The 17,423-nt window shown below is 41.1% G+C and overlaps 2 protein-coding genes across 4 annotated transcripts in view; one reads left to right on the top strand and one right to left on the bottom strand.

Moving 5' to 3' along the window:
- Positions 1–33: 33 nt before the first annotated feature.
- On the bottom strand, positions 34–8,260 carry VPS29 (VPS29 retromer complex component). Of its 2 annotated transcripts, XM_029922349.1 has the most exons (5): positions 8,160–8,254; positions 6,141–6,152; positions 3,686–3,877; positions 640–875; positions 34–403 (listed from the first exon to the last, which is right to left on the bottom strand). In XM_029922349.1, exons 1-5 carry the CDS (start codon positions 8,160–8,162, stop codon positions 286–288), a joined length of 561 nt encoding a protein of 186 aa, XP_029778209.1. In that variant the 5' UTR covers positions 8,163–8,254; the 3' UTR covers positions 34–285. The 2 variants fall into 2 exon arrangements, with proteins under 2 accessions (XP_029778209.1, XP_029778210.1); XM_029922350.1 differs by lacking the exon at positions 6,141–6,152 and having other exon boundaries at positions 8,160–8,260.
- Positions 8,261–8,318: 58 nt separating this feature from the next.
- Positions 8,319–17,423, top strand: part of RAD9B (RAD9 checkpoint clamp component B) — a 31,655-nt gene continuing 22,550 nt past the window's right edge. Inside the window, exons 1-4 of one of the 2 annotated variants that reach the window (XM_029922345.1) lie at positions 8,319–8,482; positions 10,306–10,376; positions 11,158–11,310; positions 11,513–11,627. In XM_029922345.1, coding sequence (XP_029778205.1) covers positions 8,446–8,482; positions 10,306–10,376; positions 11,158–11,310; positions 11,513–11,627 — 376 coding nt within the window. In that variant the 5' untranslated portion in view covers positions 8,319–8,445. The remainder of the gene's footprint in view (positions 8,483–10,305; positions 10,377–11,157; positions 11,311–11,512; positions 11,628–17,423) is intronic. The other variant, XM_029922346.1, reaches the window with a different exon arrangement.

The raw sequence follows: 17,423 nt of genomic DNA, 5'->3' as shown, positions 1-17,423 counted from the left end.
TTGTAATAAAGTTCCAAATATCAACTTTGAAGATATTTACAAGGATAAATTTTTCTTAACACGTGACCATTTACTGGGTGGTGGACATTTTTCATATAAATCATATATGGAAATGGAATATATTCTTATAGTTTACAAGAAGCTCAAAACACTGTATTAACAGAAGATGATATTATATTTTACTGCAAAATATTATAAAAGTGATACAATTCTGTGGCTCATAAATGTTTAATTACTTGATTTGAACAGGGAATGAAAAAAAACCCAGCAAGATGGGCCTGGCTTTCAAGATTTTTTGTATTCAATTCGCTCTACTTTCACATCATCTCCAATTAGCTGATACACATAAGTGACAACTGTAGAGGCTTGGATATCCATCAACACAAATGAAGGAATAATGTTTCTGAAAGAAAATATAAATAATGTCAGTGTTTTGTACTAAAAAGCACCAGCACTAAAAATTTCAATTTACAATGACAATTTGGATTCGAAGAGAGTTCTGGTTTTTACAAATTGGAAAGAATAACCATCCAAAGAAGACTGCCAAAAAGGCTATCACTGAAATGGTTGCATTTCTCCTTTGTGAAACATGACACATGCAGTTATTAACTTTAAAAAAAGCCCCAAATTCCTACTCACGTTTCCAAGGCATTATATGCTCCAGTGGCAGAACCTGGGTTAATGTAAAATTTATTTTCATGCTCAAATGCTTCAAATTTGTGTGTGTGTCCCGAGATAAGAATGTCCACATCAAACTGCCTCTGCAACAGGGCTAAGCTGGCCATGTCTCCCCAAGGAATCACTTGATGCCCATGGATCAAACCAATTTTGAACTGCCCAACAGTCACAACCTTCTGTTCTGGATAATTCAGATTCTAAAATAAGAAACAGACATAAAAACATACATATTTCAGGGATACTGATGTTTAAAAAACAACCTGCTTAAATACTGAATCCTGTATGGATGTTTTCATACAGTGCTCCACAACCAATACATTTATGAAATAGATTTGTCTTACTGTTTGTTTATTTTTGAGAGAGAGAGAACACAATGAGGGGAGGGGCAGAGAAAAGGAGACTCAGAGTCTGAAGCAGTCTCCAGACTCTGACCTGTCAGCACAGAATCTGATGCAGGGCTCAAACTCATGAACTGTGGGATCATGACCTGAGCCTGAGTTGGACACTTAACAGATTGAACGACCCATGCACCCCCATTTATTAAATATTTGATTTCTCCTCAGTCTCTAAGGCTACAACTATGCTCAAACCATAACTTACTCCAGGTACATTGGAATTTATCAGACAATCCCTTTTTGTGTTTACCTTTTTTTGTAGAAAATGGGTCCTTTGGGGCATGCTGTGGAGAAATAGTCCCCCAAATTTGTGAGTTTTCTCTAAGAATTCTAGGCATACAACCTATAAGCAAGGTGTGTTCAAATCATATCCCAAACTTTAATAATTATAGTTTCAAGTAATAATGATAGTTAACACTTATTCAGCACTTAGTATGAAGCAGACTCTATTCCAAGGACTTTATAAACATCAGCCTATTTAATACTTACAAACAATCCTAAAAGGTAACTTCTATTATGATTCTGATTTTATAGATGAGGAAACTGAGGCACAGAGGTTAAAATAACTTGCTCAAGGTCACACCTTAGTAGGCAGTTGAGCCAAGATCTAAACCCTGGTAGTATGGCTCCAGGGTCTATGAATTTAGCAAATCAGAAGCAAAATATTTTAATACTTGCTACTGAATCTGTCTTTAGCATAACACAAATAGGACCCCAAATATACTTTAAACAATCTAAACCTATATTCTTTATTTTTTATTTTTTTAACATTTATTTATTTTTGAGAGACAGGGCATAAGTGGGGGAGGGGCAGAGAGAAAATGAGACACAGAATCCAAAGAAGGCTGCAGGTTCCATGCTGTCCGCACAGAACCCAATGAGAGGCTCGAACTCAAAAACTGTGAGATCATGACCTGAGCCGAAGCTGGACACTCAACTGACTTAGCCACCCAGGCGCCCCCGTACCAAACCTATATTCTAATTATTGACAAGAAGTCTGCCCCTTCCTTCTCCCTGTCTTTTGCTTCCAGGTGAAAGTTACCCAAACTCTCATTTTATTTTTTTAATTTTTTAAGTTTATTTATTTTGAGAGCGAGGGAGAGACTGCAAACACAGGAGGTGCAGAGAGGGAGAGGGAGAGGACCCCAAGCGGGAGCAGTGCAGAGCCTGATGTGGGGCGCAATTTCATGAACCGCACCATCATGACATGAGCCGAAACGGAGTCAGATCCTAAACTGACTGAGCCACCCAGGAACCACTGAACTTTTTTTTTAAATCCACTAAAGATAGAAAAAGACACTATACTTATTCAGTTTAGTATAAAGGGACCCCCACTAAACAGCACCAATTCAATATATTTATGAAAAAACATATTCCCAGAAATAAAAAGCAATTATTTACAGTAGAACCAGATTTATCATGCTAAATCATACAGTGTTAGTAGGGGCCTTAAAAATGATCTATTCCAATTATATTTACCTAAGAGGAAACTAAGGCCAGAAAGAGGATACAATTTACCTAAAATCTCATTATTAACTAACGGCTGAGGCTGGAATCCCAGAACTTCTTTTTTCCTTAAAGTCAGGTTTACTGAGGTATAATTCACATACAGCAAAGTTACCCTGTTTAGCGTAGTATTCAAGGGGTTTTGACAAGTGCATTTGTTACGTAAGCTCTGCCACAATGACCCCCAGAACAGTTCTATCAACTCCCGCCCCTTTATAGTGAACCCTGGAGTCCGGGAGCCACAGCAGGGTTTTCAGCAGAGTGGGATGTGATCTTGCTTCACCTAAAAAGGATCACACTGGTTCTACCTGGGACAACAAACTGTGGAGGGAGGATGGGAGGAACGAGAAAGTGGGCCACGGGGGTGACGTGGCGGCTTGGAACAGCGCAGCAGGGGTGGGGGTGAGAAGTCTGCGGTGCAAACTTCTAGGGCGCCTGGCGGCTCAGGTGGTTAAGCAGCGACTTCAGCTCAGGTCACGATCACACAGTTTGTGAGTTCGAGCTCATCAGGCTCTGCGCTGACAGCTCTGAACCTGGAGCCTGCTTCGGGTCCTGTGTTTCACCCCACCTCTCTCTCTGCCCCTCCTCCACTCACGCTGTTTCTCTCTCTCAAAAATAATAAACATTAAAAAAATTTAAAGAAACTTTATAAACTAAATGATAGCGCTACAAAAAATAGGGACACAATCACTTTTAGTCCCTATCAATTTAGTTAGAACAAGTATTTGATATGCTTATTGAGTTAATATCAGTGATTTGCAAAGAGTAAGAAACAAGTATGTGTAGGAAAGTTACATTTGGGGGGCACCTGTGTGGCTCAGTTGGTTGAGCATCCAATGACTTGATTTCTGCTCAGGTCATGATCTCACAGTAGAGGGATCGAACCCTGTGCCAGGCTCAGTGCAGAGTGTGGAGCCTCCTTGGGATTCTCTCTTTCTCTCCCTCTCTCTTAAAATAAATACATAAGCTTAAAAAAATTGCATTTGGGGTGTTAACAACAACAAAAAGACTGCGACAGTTGAAAAACTCAGGTGTAAAGGATAAACCTTATATACGTAAAAATTAAGAAAAGGAAATAGTTGTGAATGGAAGGAGAAATACATCACCTCATCGAAGTCTCCTCTTACAATGTGAACGTCACCGGCCAGAGTCTTGAGATAGTCATAACTCTCTTTGGTGCAAAGGTTTCCAGTACAGAGAATGTGCTGAATCTTTCCTGGCACCAGCAGTTTTTTGAATTTAGCCGGCAAACTGTTGCACCGGTGTGGGATGTGCAGGTCTCCTAACACCAACACCAACTTTAAAGTGTCAAGGTGAGACAGGGTGTCATGTCAAACATGATGTCAAAACAAGTTTTCCTCCTTCACTCCCCTTTTAAATTAAACTAACCAGAGATCCCAGAACCCATAAAAGCAGAAGTGATCTATACAGCTCTCAACATGACCATTTAAACAAACACACATATGGTAACCTACTCCGTTCTAATCAACTTCATTTTATTTTGGTCATAAACAGGTGTGCGTTCACAATACAGGTCATCATTCTATTTACTGAGAATAAAATTGGACTTTCTGAAGCAATGCATGTAAGAGACCTATAATGACACTGAAAAAAATTGCCAAATGAAAAATAAACTACTGGGTCCCATGGAATTTGGCATTTTTGAGGTGTGATATGGTAATTCATAGTTCTCCAGCGTAAAACCTAACATACAGATTCCAATGTTCCAGGAACATTAATAAAGAGAATTGCTAAAACTGTAGTGATAGAGAAAAAATTTAATTCTGTAATTTAGGTTTACTAGACTGTTTACTAAACTATATAGAGAAACAATAGCCAAAATTTGTAATGTTTTACTTAAAACAATTAGCTATGCAGTATACAGGAATAAAAACAGCCTATACTTCAAAGAGTTTTCAATAGGACAAACAAGTGCTTTTGAATTATGATCTGTTATCTTCTTTCCTTATTAAAAATCCTCACTGTCCTATTTCTACTGCCTAAATTGCCTATGTACCTTCAGCTTGGTTCCCAAATTTAAAATAACATTTTTACATTCTTTCATGTGCATTAGAGAATTATCACAAAAAAAAAAAAAAAAAAGAGAGAGAGAGATCAGCTAAATAAGTAATGAATTTAGCAGGAGGTGGTTTAGAGTTGCAACATAGTCTCAGATGACAAAAATAAATTTTGCACTTAAGTATAAAAGAATAAAAAAACCTCAATCCTGTAAAATTTTAATTTTAAAATTTCAAGATTTGAATATAAACATTATTTAATTCGGTCATTTAATGGAATATTGTCAAAAGGTCATTTTAAATATCTGCCTCCCAAAGGAAACAATAATCAATTTCTTATACTGATTAGTATAAGCACTTTCATTCTGTAATAGGGTGTTTTTCCCACACAGACATGCCATCCATAAATGTACATGCCCCTTAACTGCTTTTAAAGACATGACTATTCTTTAATATTAACAAAGAAAACATTAAATAAATAGGATAAAATCAGAAAATAGTTTTGCCACCATAGACTTTGTAAACTGAAATTAATCAAAAATGAAATGTGTCAAACTAAAATGATTACTAAAACAAACTTGATTCATCTTGCAACAAATATCAACATGATTACGAAGGAAAGGAACTGTTATCAGGACACAGAGTAATTGAAATAACACAAGGTTACAAAATTAGCACACTTTAAAAGAAATTGTTAAATAAGTTTCTTCTTTTTAAAGAGTGGTTTCAGCTGGTTATTTGTTCAATGACTTAATTGTTTCAATCCAGATCTTAGTGGATAAAACATCTTACTGTAAAACTAAAGACCACTATGCAGTTTCCACCCTCATTGGTAATCAATGCAAAAGTCCCTGGAGAGAGAACAATCTTCATCTTTAGAGGGGGATCCCTTCAGATATGGATTGAAGTACATAGTTAATGTGGGAAGCTGGCATTTGAGAAAAAGGTAGAAAATAGAGGTCTATATTTAAAAAAAAAAAGAACCTCAAACTCATAAATGGGTATATGTCTACAGCATGTTGAAAATCTCTGGGACTGCTAATGAATCAGCTGTTCAACCTGAATGTGCTAGAAAGAATATTAGTAAGACATGATACTTTATAATGACTGATGTCCTAAATTCTATCTTGCATTATGGGTTATGCCCAAGTATATCCAGATTATTAGCAGTCTAAAGAGAAAACTATATGAATGACCAAACAAAAATTATTTCAAACCAGTAAAGATTCTTAGTAAGACTCTTGTTTCATATAGATGACTAAGTTATTAAGTCAAATAGTATATAACAAATATCATATTTTGAGGAATGTCCTTGTCCAAATTCCACACCTTTGACAGTTCAGGTTAGGCAAAGTTTATAGAGTCCTTTGAGACAGCAAAAGATCCTAGAAATGGCAGCTTTGTTAAATTTAAATAAAGAACCAACCCAATCAAAGCATAGGAATTTGGTTATTTCCTATGTGATAGATTGTAAAAGGGTGAAAATCCCAGTAATCAGCCACCCGACCACCATTGTTAGTAGGAGCTAAGAGAAGAAACTTACTCTGTGCCCAGCCTTAGTGGAATGAAGAAGTTGATTGCAGACAGGGGAATGAAAAAAAAAGGGTGAAACATGACCAATGTTAAAAGAAAGCAACGAAAAGAAACAAACCAAAAACAGAGCAACAAAAAACTCATATCAAATGAATGTGCAAACACTTGTTAATGATTTCTGAGTGTTATGAAAGAAAATGTTAAAAACTGGCTTTGTTCAAAACAATACCAAAAGAACCATTTGCTATATTTTTAAACATAACACACACACTGTAAAAAAATTTTTTTTGCCTTGTCCATTTTTTCTACTTCTCCTAATCTTCTCTACAATGACTTCAATCCCTTTTGTTTCCTGTTCTGTTTCAAATTTTGTAAGACAATTTGGAAAATTCATCAGTAACAATATAAATGAAAGCTAACATTTTCTAGATGCATTAGGACTAATTCCTCAGGAATACTGATTTTACTTCTCTTATGCTCAAAATTCTAGTAGTTGGAAAATTTATGCTGCAGCTAGATCATTTTTTTTTAGAAGATCTAACACAGCACTATGAATACATTATCAAGTGATGAAGTCATCATCTAAAGATGATAAAAAACCAAACACATTCCTCCAGCTACAACTGGACCTTCTCCACACCTGAATTTGCTGCCCACAGACCCTGGACACCAGGTGTTGAACATTTCTAGTCTATTTGCCAAATAAAAGGTTTTTAGGCATAAAAGTCGGCTAGTGCTTCACTTTGCCCAGTTCTATCTCACGTGACAAGCTATGTTCCAGAACAACTACCCTCAAAAAGTGTTCATTTCTCAAAAAACCTTTCAGAAACATGAGTATGGAATCGTATTGTCATCTCACAGGAATAACTGCCTCGAAATTATTGTAAATCGGATCACTCTCAACTAGAGTCTGTTTAGAAGCAAAAATCAAAAAGGCAATTAAAGCCTTTCACATATATAAAGACATTAAAGTAGCGGATACCATCAATCTTTGGCTGTCAAGTCTATAGCCACCTCCAAGGCTATCCTCGTCACAGAATCGTGGGAATCTTAAAATACGCAATGGATGCCCATCAGAAAGAGAAGTCCCTTTACAGTGACCCTCACCAACACAAACACCAAGATAGTCAAAGCTCCTTTGGAACAGGTGAACTCTTTAGGGGGTGAAGGACGCCTTTGAAAATCTGATTATAGCTGCGAGCCCTCGCCAGCAGCAGCTCTTGAGTTTTTATGTAGGATGGTCGTAGGGGCAGAAACCTACAGGAGGCCAGAGGGTGGGGTTTGGCCTTGAAGCGGGCAGGGCAGCCTGATGAGTCTGATGCTGTAAAGCTCCACAAACTACCCGTCGGCGCCCACACTGGCTCCTTACCCGGAAAAAACGTACATAGTCACAAAAATTTCCAATTTCAAGGAGCTTATAAACCATTAAGGAAACAATAGTTCCAGCCATTCTAAGAGCCAAATCGTCCTTAGAGGACTCCCCACAAATTTTCAGTGGCAGCTGCGCTAAATTGCAGGGGTGAGGGGATTATCTGTATTCCCTTTCCTCGGACGAAAACTAAAATGGATAGGAGAGATTCTGTTCGTCACTTCCCGATCTGCATCCGAGAGTACAGCTTTCCACGCAAGCGGGAGGTAACTGGTATACCCTAACACCAGGAGGAGTAGGAAACCTCTGGAAACGGAGGGAACCATGCCCCTTTCTCGGGTGCTAGAGGCCCGGGCCCAAAGGTCTTTCCCGGCTCGGGAGCGCAGGTCTCGTGACAGAACGAGCCGCTGAGAGGGGCCCTTTCCCCCCTTCGGACGTCCTCAGGTCCCTGGGGCGGGGGTGCGAGGCGGCCGCACCCAACGGTGGCAGCTCCCGACGTCCCCTGCCCTCCCCCTGGGCCTTCCCCAGGCCGGTACCCGGGCTGCGCCCGCCACGGCCCCGAGATCGCCCAGGCCCTCGCTCAGAGACTCCCAGCGGCTCCCAACGATGCAGCACCGCGGCTGAGAGCTAGGCCGCGGCCGTCACATCTGCAGTCCTCACCATCCTGTCACCGGGCTGCGCTCAGTCACCACCACCGCCACCGCCTTCTTCCTCGGGCTCCGGGGCGACCCGCCCACCTCGCTCTCAACCAATGACAGATGAGATCGACGGGAGACGGCCTACGGAGCCTCGTACGGGCCGTTTCCCGACGCCGAGCACAGCTGCCTTTTGGGAAAGAGAGGGTGGCGGGAGGAGTAAGATCTGGAAGCTTCCGGGCGGCATCCGGGCACCTGGGGCCCTCGAGCTGAGGCGTGCCTTGGGGCCGGACTTGTGAGCGCGCGCAGCCATGCTGAAGTGCCGGATGAGTGGCAGTCAGGTGAAAGGTGGAGCGACCTTTCTTGCCTAACTTTGTAGAAAAAGGAAAGAAAAAAAAAAGTAAAAGAGAAAAAGGGAAAGCCTCAGGTTCATGGAGGGGGTTTTCCCCTCTGCCGTTAGGCTCAAGGATAGGCGACACAGGCCTGGCCACAAGCCGCCACCGCCCGCCCAGGCTCCTAGTTAGTTTCAGAGGGAAGGAAGGGGGTCCATCTGCTTTTATTTATGCGTAGTATTTACTTTCTTGGGTGTCTATGAAATGAAGTTGCGCATTGAAACAGATTGGGAGCGCAGGCCTCAAACTCGGAATGATAAGGACAGCGTGGGGAGGAGTTGGGGGGAAATGTTTAGACGGTTGAAGTATTTTAGTGCCACGAGAAAAGCATCAACCTGGTTTTTATTACAGACTCGACTATTTTTTTATGTGGGACCTGGAACAGGCCACTGAATCACTGGCGGGGGGCAGGTACTCGGTTCCCTCATCTGTAAAATGAGAATAATAACATTTTCGTTATGGGCCTTGTAGGAAGGAAAAGAGTTGCGTGTAAAGAGCTCAATAATAGATGGGGATGTATAGGAACTATTACATGTTACAATTAGTACTTAAACATAAGTTTTTTCAGGAAGCTTCCATTTAGGAAAAGAACGGTTTCCTACATTTTGCAACGTGGAAGTGACCCTTAGAAAGCCATCTGGTGTTGTGGCTGGCTTCCCCATTGTTGAGGACAAAGATGGAAGAGTAGTAATAAACAGGAAAGGGAAGCACAAGCCCTTAGCTGTTCCATGTTCTCAGAGTTCTAGGAAGTTCTTTCCCTGTATAGCTCAGTTCTCAACAAGCAATTATTTGTATGATTGTTTGTACTTTTTTCTCCTGGACTATATGCAGGGTGAGGGCAGGAACTGTTCCTGTCCTATTCATTGCTCTACTCCCATTGCCTTGGTTGTACCCTAATCATGGTGGGCGCTCAAAAGCTAGTCTTTGAATGAAGGGTCTGCATCAGGCCGCTCCAGGAAAGTGTTGAATGTGAAGTGGCAAAGAGGGAGAAGTGCCACCTTCCCCCCGCCCCCCATTGATCGTCCCATCTCAGTTTGAGACAGGCACCCCCAATCCACAATGCCTCATTTTTAAGCATTATAACCTGATTTTATGTTCTGTAATTATTTTTTCTTTTTTCTATTGTTTCATGGATTGATGTGGGCATCCGTTTTTATTGCAGCATAGTATTCTGTATCCGTTTCCCTCATTTTGTACTTATTCATAATTCATAAGAATATAAACCGTGTCATACCAGATTAGACCAATCTGCCTTTCACCCTAGCCTCTCTTACCAGGCATCTGAGAGTGTTTGGGGGAAGATCCAGCATCTTTCATGCTACCTTCACATATCAGAGATGCATCTTAAATGCTTCTAATGTCTTTCTTGTGACTTGTTTTGACCTTGCCACCTGTGAAGTTATTGAATCCCTTCAAGCTCGCCATGCTCTGTTTTGATGCTTCTTTTTTCTTGGGGGAGGGGGCATAAACCAAGTCTAACAATACATTAGTATGGAAATTGGCTGGCTACAGTAGCTCCATGCAAATGTACAGAAAAGAAGAATGTTACTCATTTTATCATTTTGCACACTCATTCTGTAAATATATTGAGCTCTTACTATGTGTCTAGCATTTTGTCAAGAGTATTATTCTGTATTTAAAACAATTTGTAGCATTAGTCTATAAAACCGTTTCTTTTTGAATTATATGATGAGCCCTGTAAATGCTGAAGTAGTCCTATGACTTGCTTTTATTGTTTGAGAGAAAGAATGTAAGCAGTACCTTTCTTTTGCTCCGTAGTATTTGGGAAAGCAATCCAAGCTCTATCACGAATCAGTGACGAGCTGTGGCTAGACCCATCTGAAAAAGGTGTAAGTAAGAAAAGTAACCAGTAGACTGTCTATTAAGGCAAAACAAGATGTTTATAGATCCCAGTCCAGACTTAATGTTAACTAAGAAATCCAAAAATTGTAATTATCCCTTTCATTGTTCATCTTTATTTTATGTATCTGAATACATTTAGAGCATATTAGACTGAAAAAGCATGCAGAGAACCACAAGAGGTTTAGACCAGAAATTGCAAACTGGTGGTTGAGAGGCTGGATATGACTTGCAGAAGTGTTTTGTGGGACTGCAATGTGGTTTTAAAAACATAATTTTCTAAACTTAAAAAATTGAGAGTCAACACAACAATCAGAGTTTTCTGCTTCTCTCGAAAACTCAATATCTGACAGTTTGGGGCCAGCATTCCCAAGTGGAAGTGGTTGGCAGGCGCTTAATGATGGCTTCTCCTTTTAGACGAGAGACTGCCGTTTTGCTGCAATTTTTTTACCTCCTTTTACACTGCCCTCTGCCACTTTGAACGTTAAAGTTAAAAGGCGTTTACAACTTTACAATTTCAATGTACAAGATATTAGAGTTAATATCTATATGTGCTCAATATAGATGTATACCCATTTGTATATATGTATACAAATTCAATGCATAGTGTATAATGCAACCTATTTAATATCTATAATAATTCATATGTATAATATAGTCCATTGAATATGGTTAACATCCCATATTTAATTGCAATGTTAAACATAATAGAATTTTTTGAATTAATCCTTTAAAGAAAGTTGATTTTTATCCTTAATATCGTTTTGCCAGCTTGCTTTAAGATCTGTGAACTCTTGTCGGTCAGCATATGGATGTGTCCTCTTCTCTCCTGTGTTTTTTCAACATTATCAATGGTCAACCTCAGTGAAAATGAATGATAATGATTCGACAGTATCAAACTTAAAATGCAAATTGGGAATGAAGGTAAATATAAATGGCCCTGGTTTTCTCTTGTATTGTAGAAGTATTTATTATATAGGACATAACATCTATTTTGCGTTTAATATATGGTTTAAAGGGCACGGGAACAATATATTCATTTAGGAATAAACATACTCTTGTTAGTTCTTTTAAACTAATCAAACAGCCAAACACCAAACCATATTCTATAACGTTTTTGTTACAGTCAATTCTGCCCATCTTTAGATGCCTGCATTCCCTTGAAAGAAATGTAGAGAAGTGCAAAATATTCACCAGATCTGATCAGTGTAAAGTGGTTATTCAGTTCTTCTGCAGACATGGTAGGTATAATTAAAGCTGAAGTATTGGGTGTTTTTGTTAATATTTTTCATGTTTAGAATATTCAAAGTGCATGTCAAGACTTCTTGCATTACTGCTTAGAATGTATGTGGTTTTGTTGTAGGGTCATTGTAAGTATTTGGAAAGTATTATCTTGTCTCTGTAGAAGTATTACGAAGTGATTTGTATTCATGTTTTCCTCTTCTGACTTATCAGTGGCACACGCGGGGCCTGCATAGAAACCAATTTTTTTTAATGTCTGAATTCAAGCAATTGGTGATTCTAAAATTAACTGGCTGCTGGATGATATTCTGTAAGGGTGCCTTGGTAACGGTGTTCTTTGGGAAGAACAGAAAAGAATAATGCCTACCTGTATTGAAAGTCCTCTCGGAGGCACCTCGTATTACATCGGGGGCTGAAGGAAGCATCGTCACTGGTCCATGGTCACAACACTAGTCAGGCATAGCAGTAGGAGCCAAAACCTTTATACGTTCTCTCTGGTACGTGAAGCCGTAAAGCCAGCATATGGTGGATATTCAAGAGTTGTACCCACAGAACGGCACCTGCTGAAGTCCGCATAGCACGGTGGTTAAGAGCATGGACTCTGGAGGCCATAAAGTCTAGGGTGGAATCTTGCTCTGCCCTTTTTTGGCTGATACGTTGAGCAAATTATTTTCCATCTATTTGTCTCATTTCCTCCAAATGTAAAATAAGGTCATATTAGTACCAGCTTCCTTGGGTTTTGGGGGAGGATTCAATGAGTTAGAGGAGGTTAGAATTCTAAAGTGTTTAAAAGAATGCTGGCACATTCTCCGTTAGCTCCAGTTATATTTATTATGATTGCCTCTATTTTATTTTAAGTTAGCAGGTAGACTTGTATTCTTTAGAAAAGCTTATACTGGGCACCTGGGTGGCTCAGTCAGATAAGTGTCCGACTTTGGCTCAGGTCATGATTTTACGGTTTGTGGGTTCGAGCCCTGTGTCGGGCTATGTGTGGATAGCTCAGACCCTGGAGCCTGTTTTGGATTCCGTGACTCTCTCTTTCTCTGTCCCTACCCTGCTCACACTCTGTCTTTGTCTCTCTCCCTCTAAATAAATAAACATTAAAAAAAAAAAAAGCTCACATTTGTGATATTAGTCTGCACCATTTTTTGTAGTGGAATGGTCTTCTGGAAGGTTATTCTAGTGTTACAATGATATCTCTTACTTTGCCTTATGTTTATCTTAATATTTAAATTTCACCTATTTGTGTTATATTCTTTAATTTTCCCCTGCAAAATATCAATGATTTAACATGATTTCCCCCCTTCTTTGAACTTCTGTTTACATAATAGCAGAATCACATAAAGAGCATGATTAAAAAGTACATCAGGCCTTGACATCACAGACTTGGGTTTGGATTCTTCTGTGCTTCTTCTTTTTCTTCTTCTTCTTCTTTTTTTTTTTTTATATTTATTTTCGGTGGGGGGGTAGAAAGGGAGACACATAATCTGAGCTGTCAGCACAGAACCCAACATGGGGCTCGAACTCACAAACTGTGAGATCAGGATTTGAGCCAATGTCAGACATTGAACCGACCGAGCCACCCAGGCGCCCCTTCTGTGCTTCTTACTAGCTTTGTGAAAGTGCATAAGCTTTGTCAACGCAAACTGAACGAACCTTTTAGAATCTCTGAAAGTAAGAGAGAGTGTTATTCGAGCCCAAGTTAGGTCAGCTGCCTGGGAAACATGCTGTTCGCAGGGAAGAAAGTGCTCCAGAGAATGAACAGGTTTTACAGGGTTAAATGCATTTTTACATCTTGTAAAAGCTCAGAAGATAATAGATTAGCATATGGGCAGGAACCCGAGGAATGCAGGGAGCAGGTTTTCCTTTGGGCTACGCATTCGCAGAGCAGATGTACGATGCATGTGTGGCCCGGCCACCAGTCAGGCTTCTGGTTTGAACAAAGTATATGTACAGTCCTGCTAACTTAGCAATCTAACGCGGTTTCTTTTGTGTATCAGGCTTTCAGAGAGTATTTCTCTCATCAGCTCTCTGAACTTTCATTTTTTTTCTGTAAAATGGGGACACTCTTACCCTCACGTTTCGAGGTTGTGGTGAATGTTTACATTCAGAGATCACATGTGTGAAGCGTGTGGCGCGGTGTCTGACACGGAGGAATACGAGCGAGTCGGTGATGCTGTTATTAACCCTCAACCCTTATTTCGAGCTGGATTTTAAACAGCCGCCTTTTCAGTTTCTTGGGAATCTCTCAAGTCGATTGGTTATATTAATGTCTAATACCTAGCTGTGATTGGTTGGGTGTTTTTAGGGCTATTTATTTATTCTGAGAGAGAGCAAGAGCATGGGTGACCGGGGGTGAGAGAGAGAGGGAAGGAGAAAGAAAGAATCCCAAGCAGGCTCCACATCAATAGTGCGGATCCCAATGTGGGGCTCAAAATCATGAACCGTGAGATCATGATCTGAGCTGACATCAAGAGTTGACACTTCACTGACTGAGCCACTCAGTCACCCCAGTTGGTTCATTTTCAATAGCGTTTGTAGGAAAGCTGTATGAGTTGGGATGCTTTAAGTTGCAAGTAACAGGAGGGGGTGAAACCCACAGAAAATCCAACTCAAACTGACTTAACAGTAAGAAGAAATATTGGCTCATGTAAATGCAAAGTTCAAAATTAATCATAGGGTGGGTTTGATTCAGACTGCAGCCGCCACTGCTGCTTTTCCTTTTCCTATTTATTTATTTATTTATTTATTTATTTATTTATTTATTTATTTATTTTTGAGAGAGAGAGAGAGCATGAGCAGGAGAGAGGCAGAGAGAGAGGGAGACAGAGGATCTGAAGCAGGATCTGCGCTGACAGCAGCGAGCCCTATGTGAGGCTCGAACTCACAACCTTGAGATTATGGCCTGAGCTGAAGTCAGATGCTCAGTGGACTGAGCCCCCAGGTGCCCCTCTCCTTTTTCTTTTTTAAATTCACTCAGCTCTACTTTCCTCCATGCGACTTATCCTAAGGCCAGCTTCTCTGATAAACTTTCAATAATAAGGTGGCTTGTGGCAGCAGCTGGGGCTACGTGCTTCCTCTGTCACATCCAGTGGGAGTGAGAGCCTCACCTCATGGATCCATTAAACAAAAGTGCTTGCCTTCGCTCTGATTGGACCAACCTAAACTAATTTCCTGGCCAGGAAAATCAGTCTCTTAAGTGTCATATCTGGTCCAGATTTAATTGTACTGATCATTAAAAAAAATTTTTTTTAATGTTTTATTTATTTTTGAGAGGCAGTGTGAGCAGGGGAGGGTCAGAGAGAGAGGGAGACACAGAATCGGAACACAGGCTTCAGGTTCTGAGCTGTCAGCACAGAGCTCGATGTGGGGCTTGGACCCACAAACTGCTAGATCATGACCTGAGCCGAAGCCGGATGCCCAACTGACTGAGCCCCCCAGGCGCCCCACGTACTGATCAGTTTATACCAGGGAGGGCCCATCAGTGATGCTGGAAGCAGAGTGAGTCCCGCCCAAACCTCGGGGCACCTACAAATGGGGAAGGGACTGCTCAGGAAGGAAGGGGCACGTAGGAGACAGATGCTGCTACTTAACTAGCTAAGTAGTTATACTTCCCCAAACTGTATGCACACAGCAAGTTATGCTTGCAACTTTATATCTATAATCTGGTGGGGAAACATTATTCAAATTTAGTTAAGAAAAACCACCTGGGCAGGGATATCCAATAAGCTGCTAGAAATATATATTTGGCATTTGGTAAGAAAGTAAGGATCATGATGTAAATTTGACTCTCTTCACTGATAGAAAACACTTGAAAAAAAAACGCAGGCTACTAAAAAGGACTGACTTCTCTGAATCTAATCATGAAAAGTTTCAGAAACAGTGATTTCTTGAATTATTTAGCATCAGCTAATAGATAAAAAAGGATTTCTATCATTGAGAACCAAGATTTAGCTGAAATATTTATCTCATTAATAATTCTACCAGTTCTCCATACTTTCTTTTGCACTGGCCCTCGAGTTGCTAAAAACGAGTCTGTGAGTTTCTGAAGAACACCCTCAGCTATGAACCACCACAGTGTGGCCCGTCCTAACTCAGGGGACAGGCCTCCAGCACAGAGGAGCTTCCGCAAGAGGGGTGCACTGGGCCCTGAGTGAAAGTAAAACTGATTCATACGCATATATTACTGAAGTGAGGTCAAGAACGTTGGACTCCCACTTGCAGGTTTGAAGTTTTTGTCAAAGGGCGTCCTACAGATGTGCTGGTGGTTTAACTTGTGTAACAGTGCACTTACAGGAGTTGGGGAATATTTGAATAACTTACGATTTTTGAAGTATCAGTAGCCCCCCAAATTCTAAACTCTACAAAGTACCTCCAAACTAATGGCTGTTCCTTAGCTGTACCCCTTCGGGTTTGAAAGAGTTCTCTGGACCCATTGAGGGAAGTTCGAAATGGAGCTTTTGAAGTGGCAGGGAGAATTCTTTCATGGCGTCAGGAATCCCATGGCCAGGGGCAGATGGTGTGAGACATCCGCTACTCAGCGTGGTTGTGGGCGGGCTGCTGGGCCCCAAATTGCTGTCACTGTTCTGTGAGAAGATAAGGAGCTTCTGCCAGAATTTAGGCCAAACATATGACTAAGCATTTGTGTTAGTTCAGCTGTTGTTGTTGTTTTAAATAGTAATGATTTATCAGTGAAGGCAGTCAGTTCTTTTTTTTTTCAGGTTTATTTATTTTGAGAGGGAGCACAGTGGGGGAGGGGCAGCGATGGAGGGGGAGAGAGAGAATCCCAAACAGGCTCTGCAGTCAGCCCAATGCAGGGCTCCAATTTACCAACTGTGAGATCATGACCTGGACTGAAATCCAGAGTCTGATGCTTAACCAGCTGAGCCACCCAGGTGTCCCAGAAGTCAATCCTGATGAAAAATTCCTTATCTCCTTACAGTTCAGTACTTTGTGCAGCGTAGGATAAAGGTAATAAAATGACCCAGGGGGGAAAGAGGACTTCCCAACCTTCACCCCTTATGCATGCTATCAAGGGAGATTGTTATTAAACTAGAGACTAGAAAAACCACAGCAAAGAGGTACGTCAAGCCAAGTTGCTTTAAAAAGGGTCCAGTGGGTGTTCTTCGGGCCAGAGATTCAAGGAGAGAGAGCTGAAGAGGAGAGGCGCTCTGGTGAGGGGCGTCACATGGGGAAGTTTCTGGAAGGGAAGGCATTCTGCGATGGGGGAGCAGTGTGATCAAAGGTACAGGTTGAAAGTGTTAGCACCTGTTGATAAGGTAAAAGATGACGGAAGCAGGTGGCAAGAAAAGGAGCATCAGGAATGACAAATTAGACATTTCTCAGCCTGGACATCTTTGGCAATGCCTGTATTCACTTGAGTGAAACACTTAGAGGCGCGCGCGCCGGCGCTGCGTGTGCGGGCACTGCGTGTGCGGGCGCTGCGTGTGCGGGCGCTGCGTGTGCAGGCGCTGTTCGTGAGCAGGACCGACGAAGCCGGCAGTGGTGGTTGTCCCTGTAGAGGCCACAGGGCCGGCGGGAGTCAGGGCTGGAGGATGACTGACTTTCACTGCCTCTTCCTTGGTGTCTTTTGAACTTTCTACCGTAAGCATCTATTACCTGCCCCTCTCAAAAGTAACTTGAAAATATTTTTTTAATGTTTTATTTATTTTTGATACAGAGAGAGACAGAGCATGAGAGGGGGAGGGGCAGAGAGAGAAGGAGACACAGAACCGGAAGCAGGCTCCAGGCTCTGAGCTAGCTGTTAGCACAGAGCCTGACCCGGGGCTCGAACC

Source organism: Suricata suricatta, chromosome 14, assembly GCF_006229205.1.
Source record: "Suricata suricatta isolate VVHF042 chromosome 14, meerkat_22Aug2017_6uvM2_HiC, whole genome shotgun sequence".
NCBI classification, from domain to species: Eukaryota; Metazoa; Chordata; class Mammalia; order Carnivora; family Herpestidae; genus Suricata; species Suricata suricatta.
Note: the sequence above shows the minus strand (reverse complement) of the source record. Positions and strands in the feature narration are given on the sequence as shown.

Coding starts and splice junctions, on each gene's coding strand:
- VPS29 (XM_029922349.1), bottom strand. Junction 876..3,685: donor TAAGAGGAGACTTCGATGAG/GTGATGTATTTC, acceptor TTCTTATTTTAG/AATCTGAATTATCCAGAACA. Junction 404..639: donor GCATATAATGCCTTGGAAAC/GTGAGTAGGAAT, acceptor ATTTTCTTTCAG/AAACATTATTCCTTCATTTG.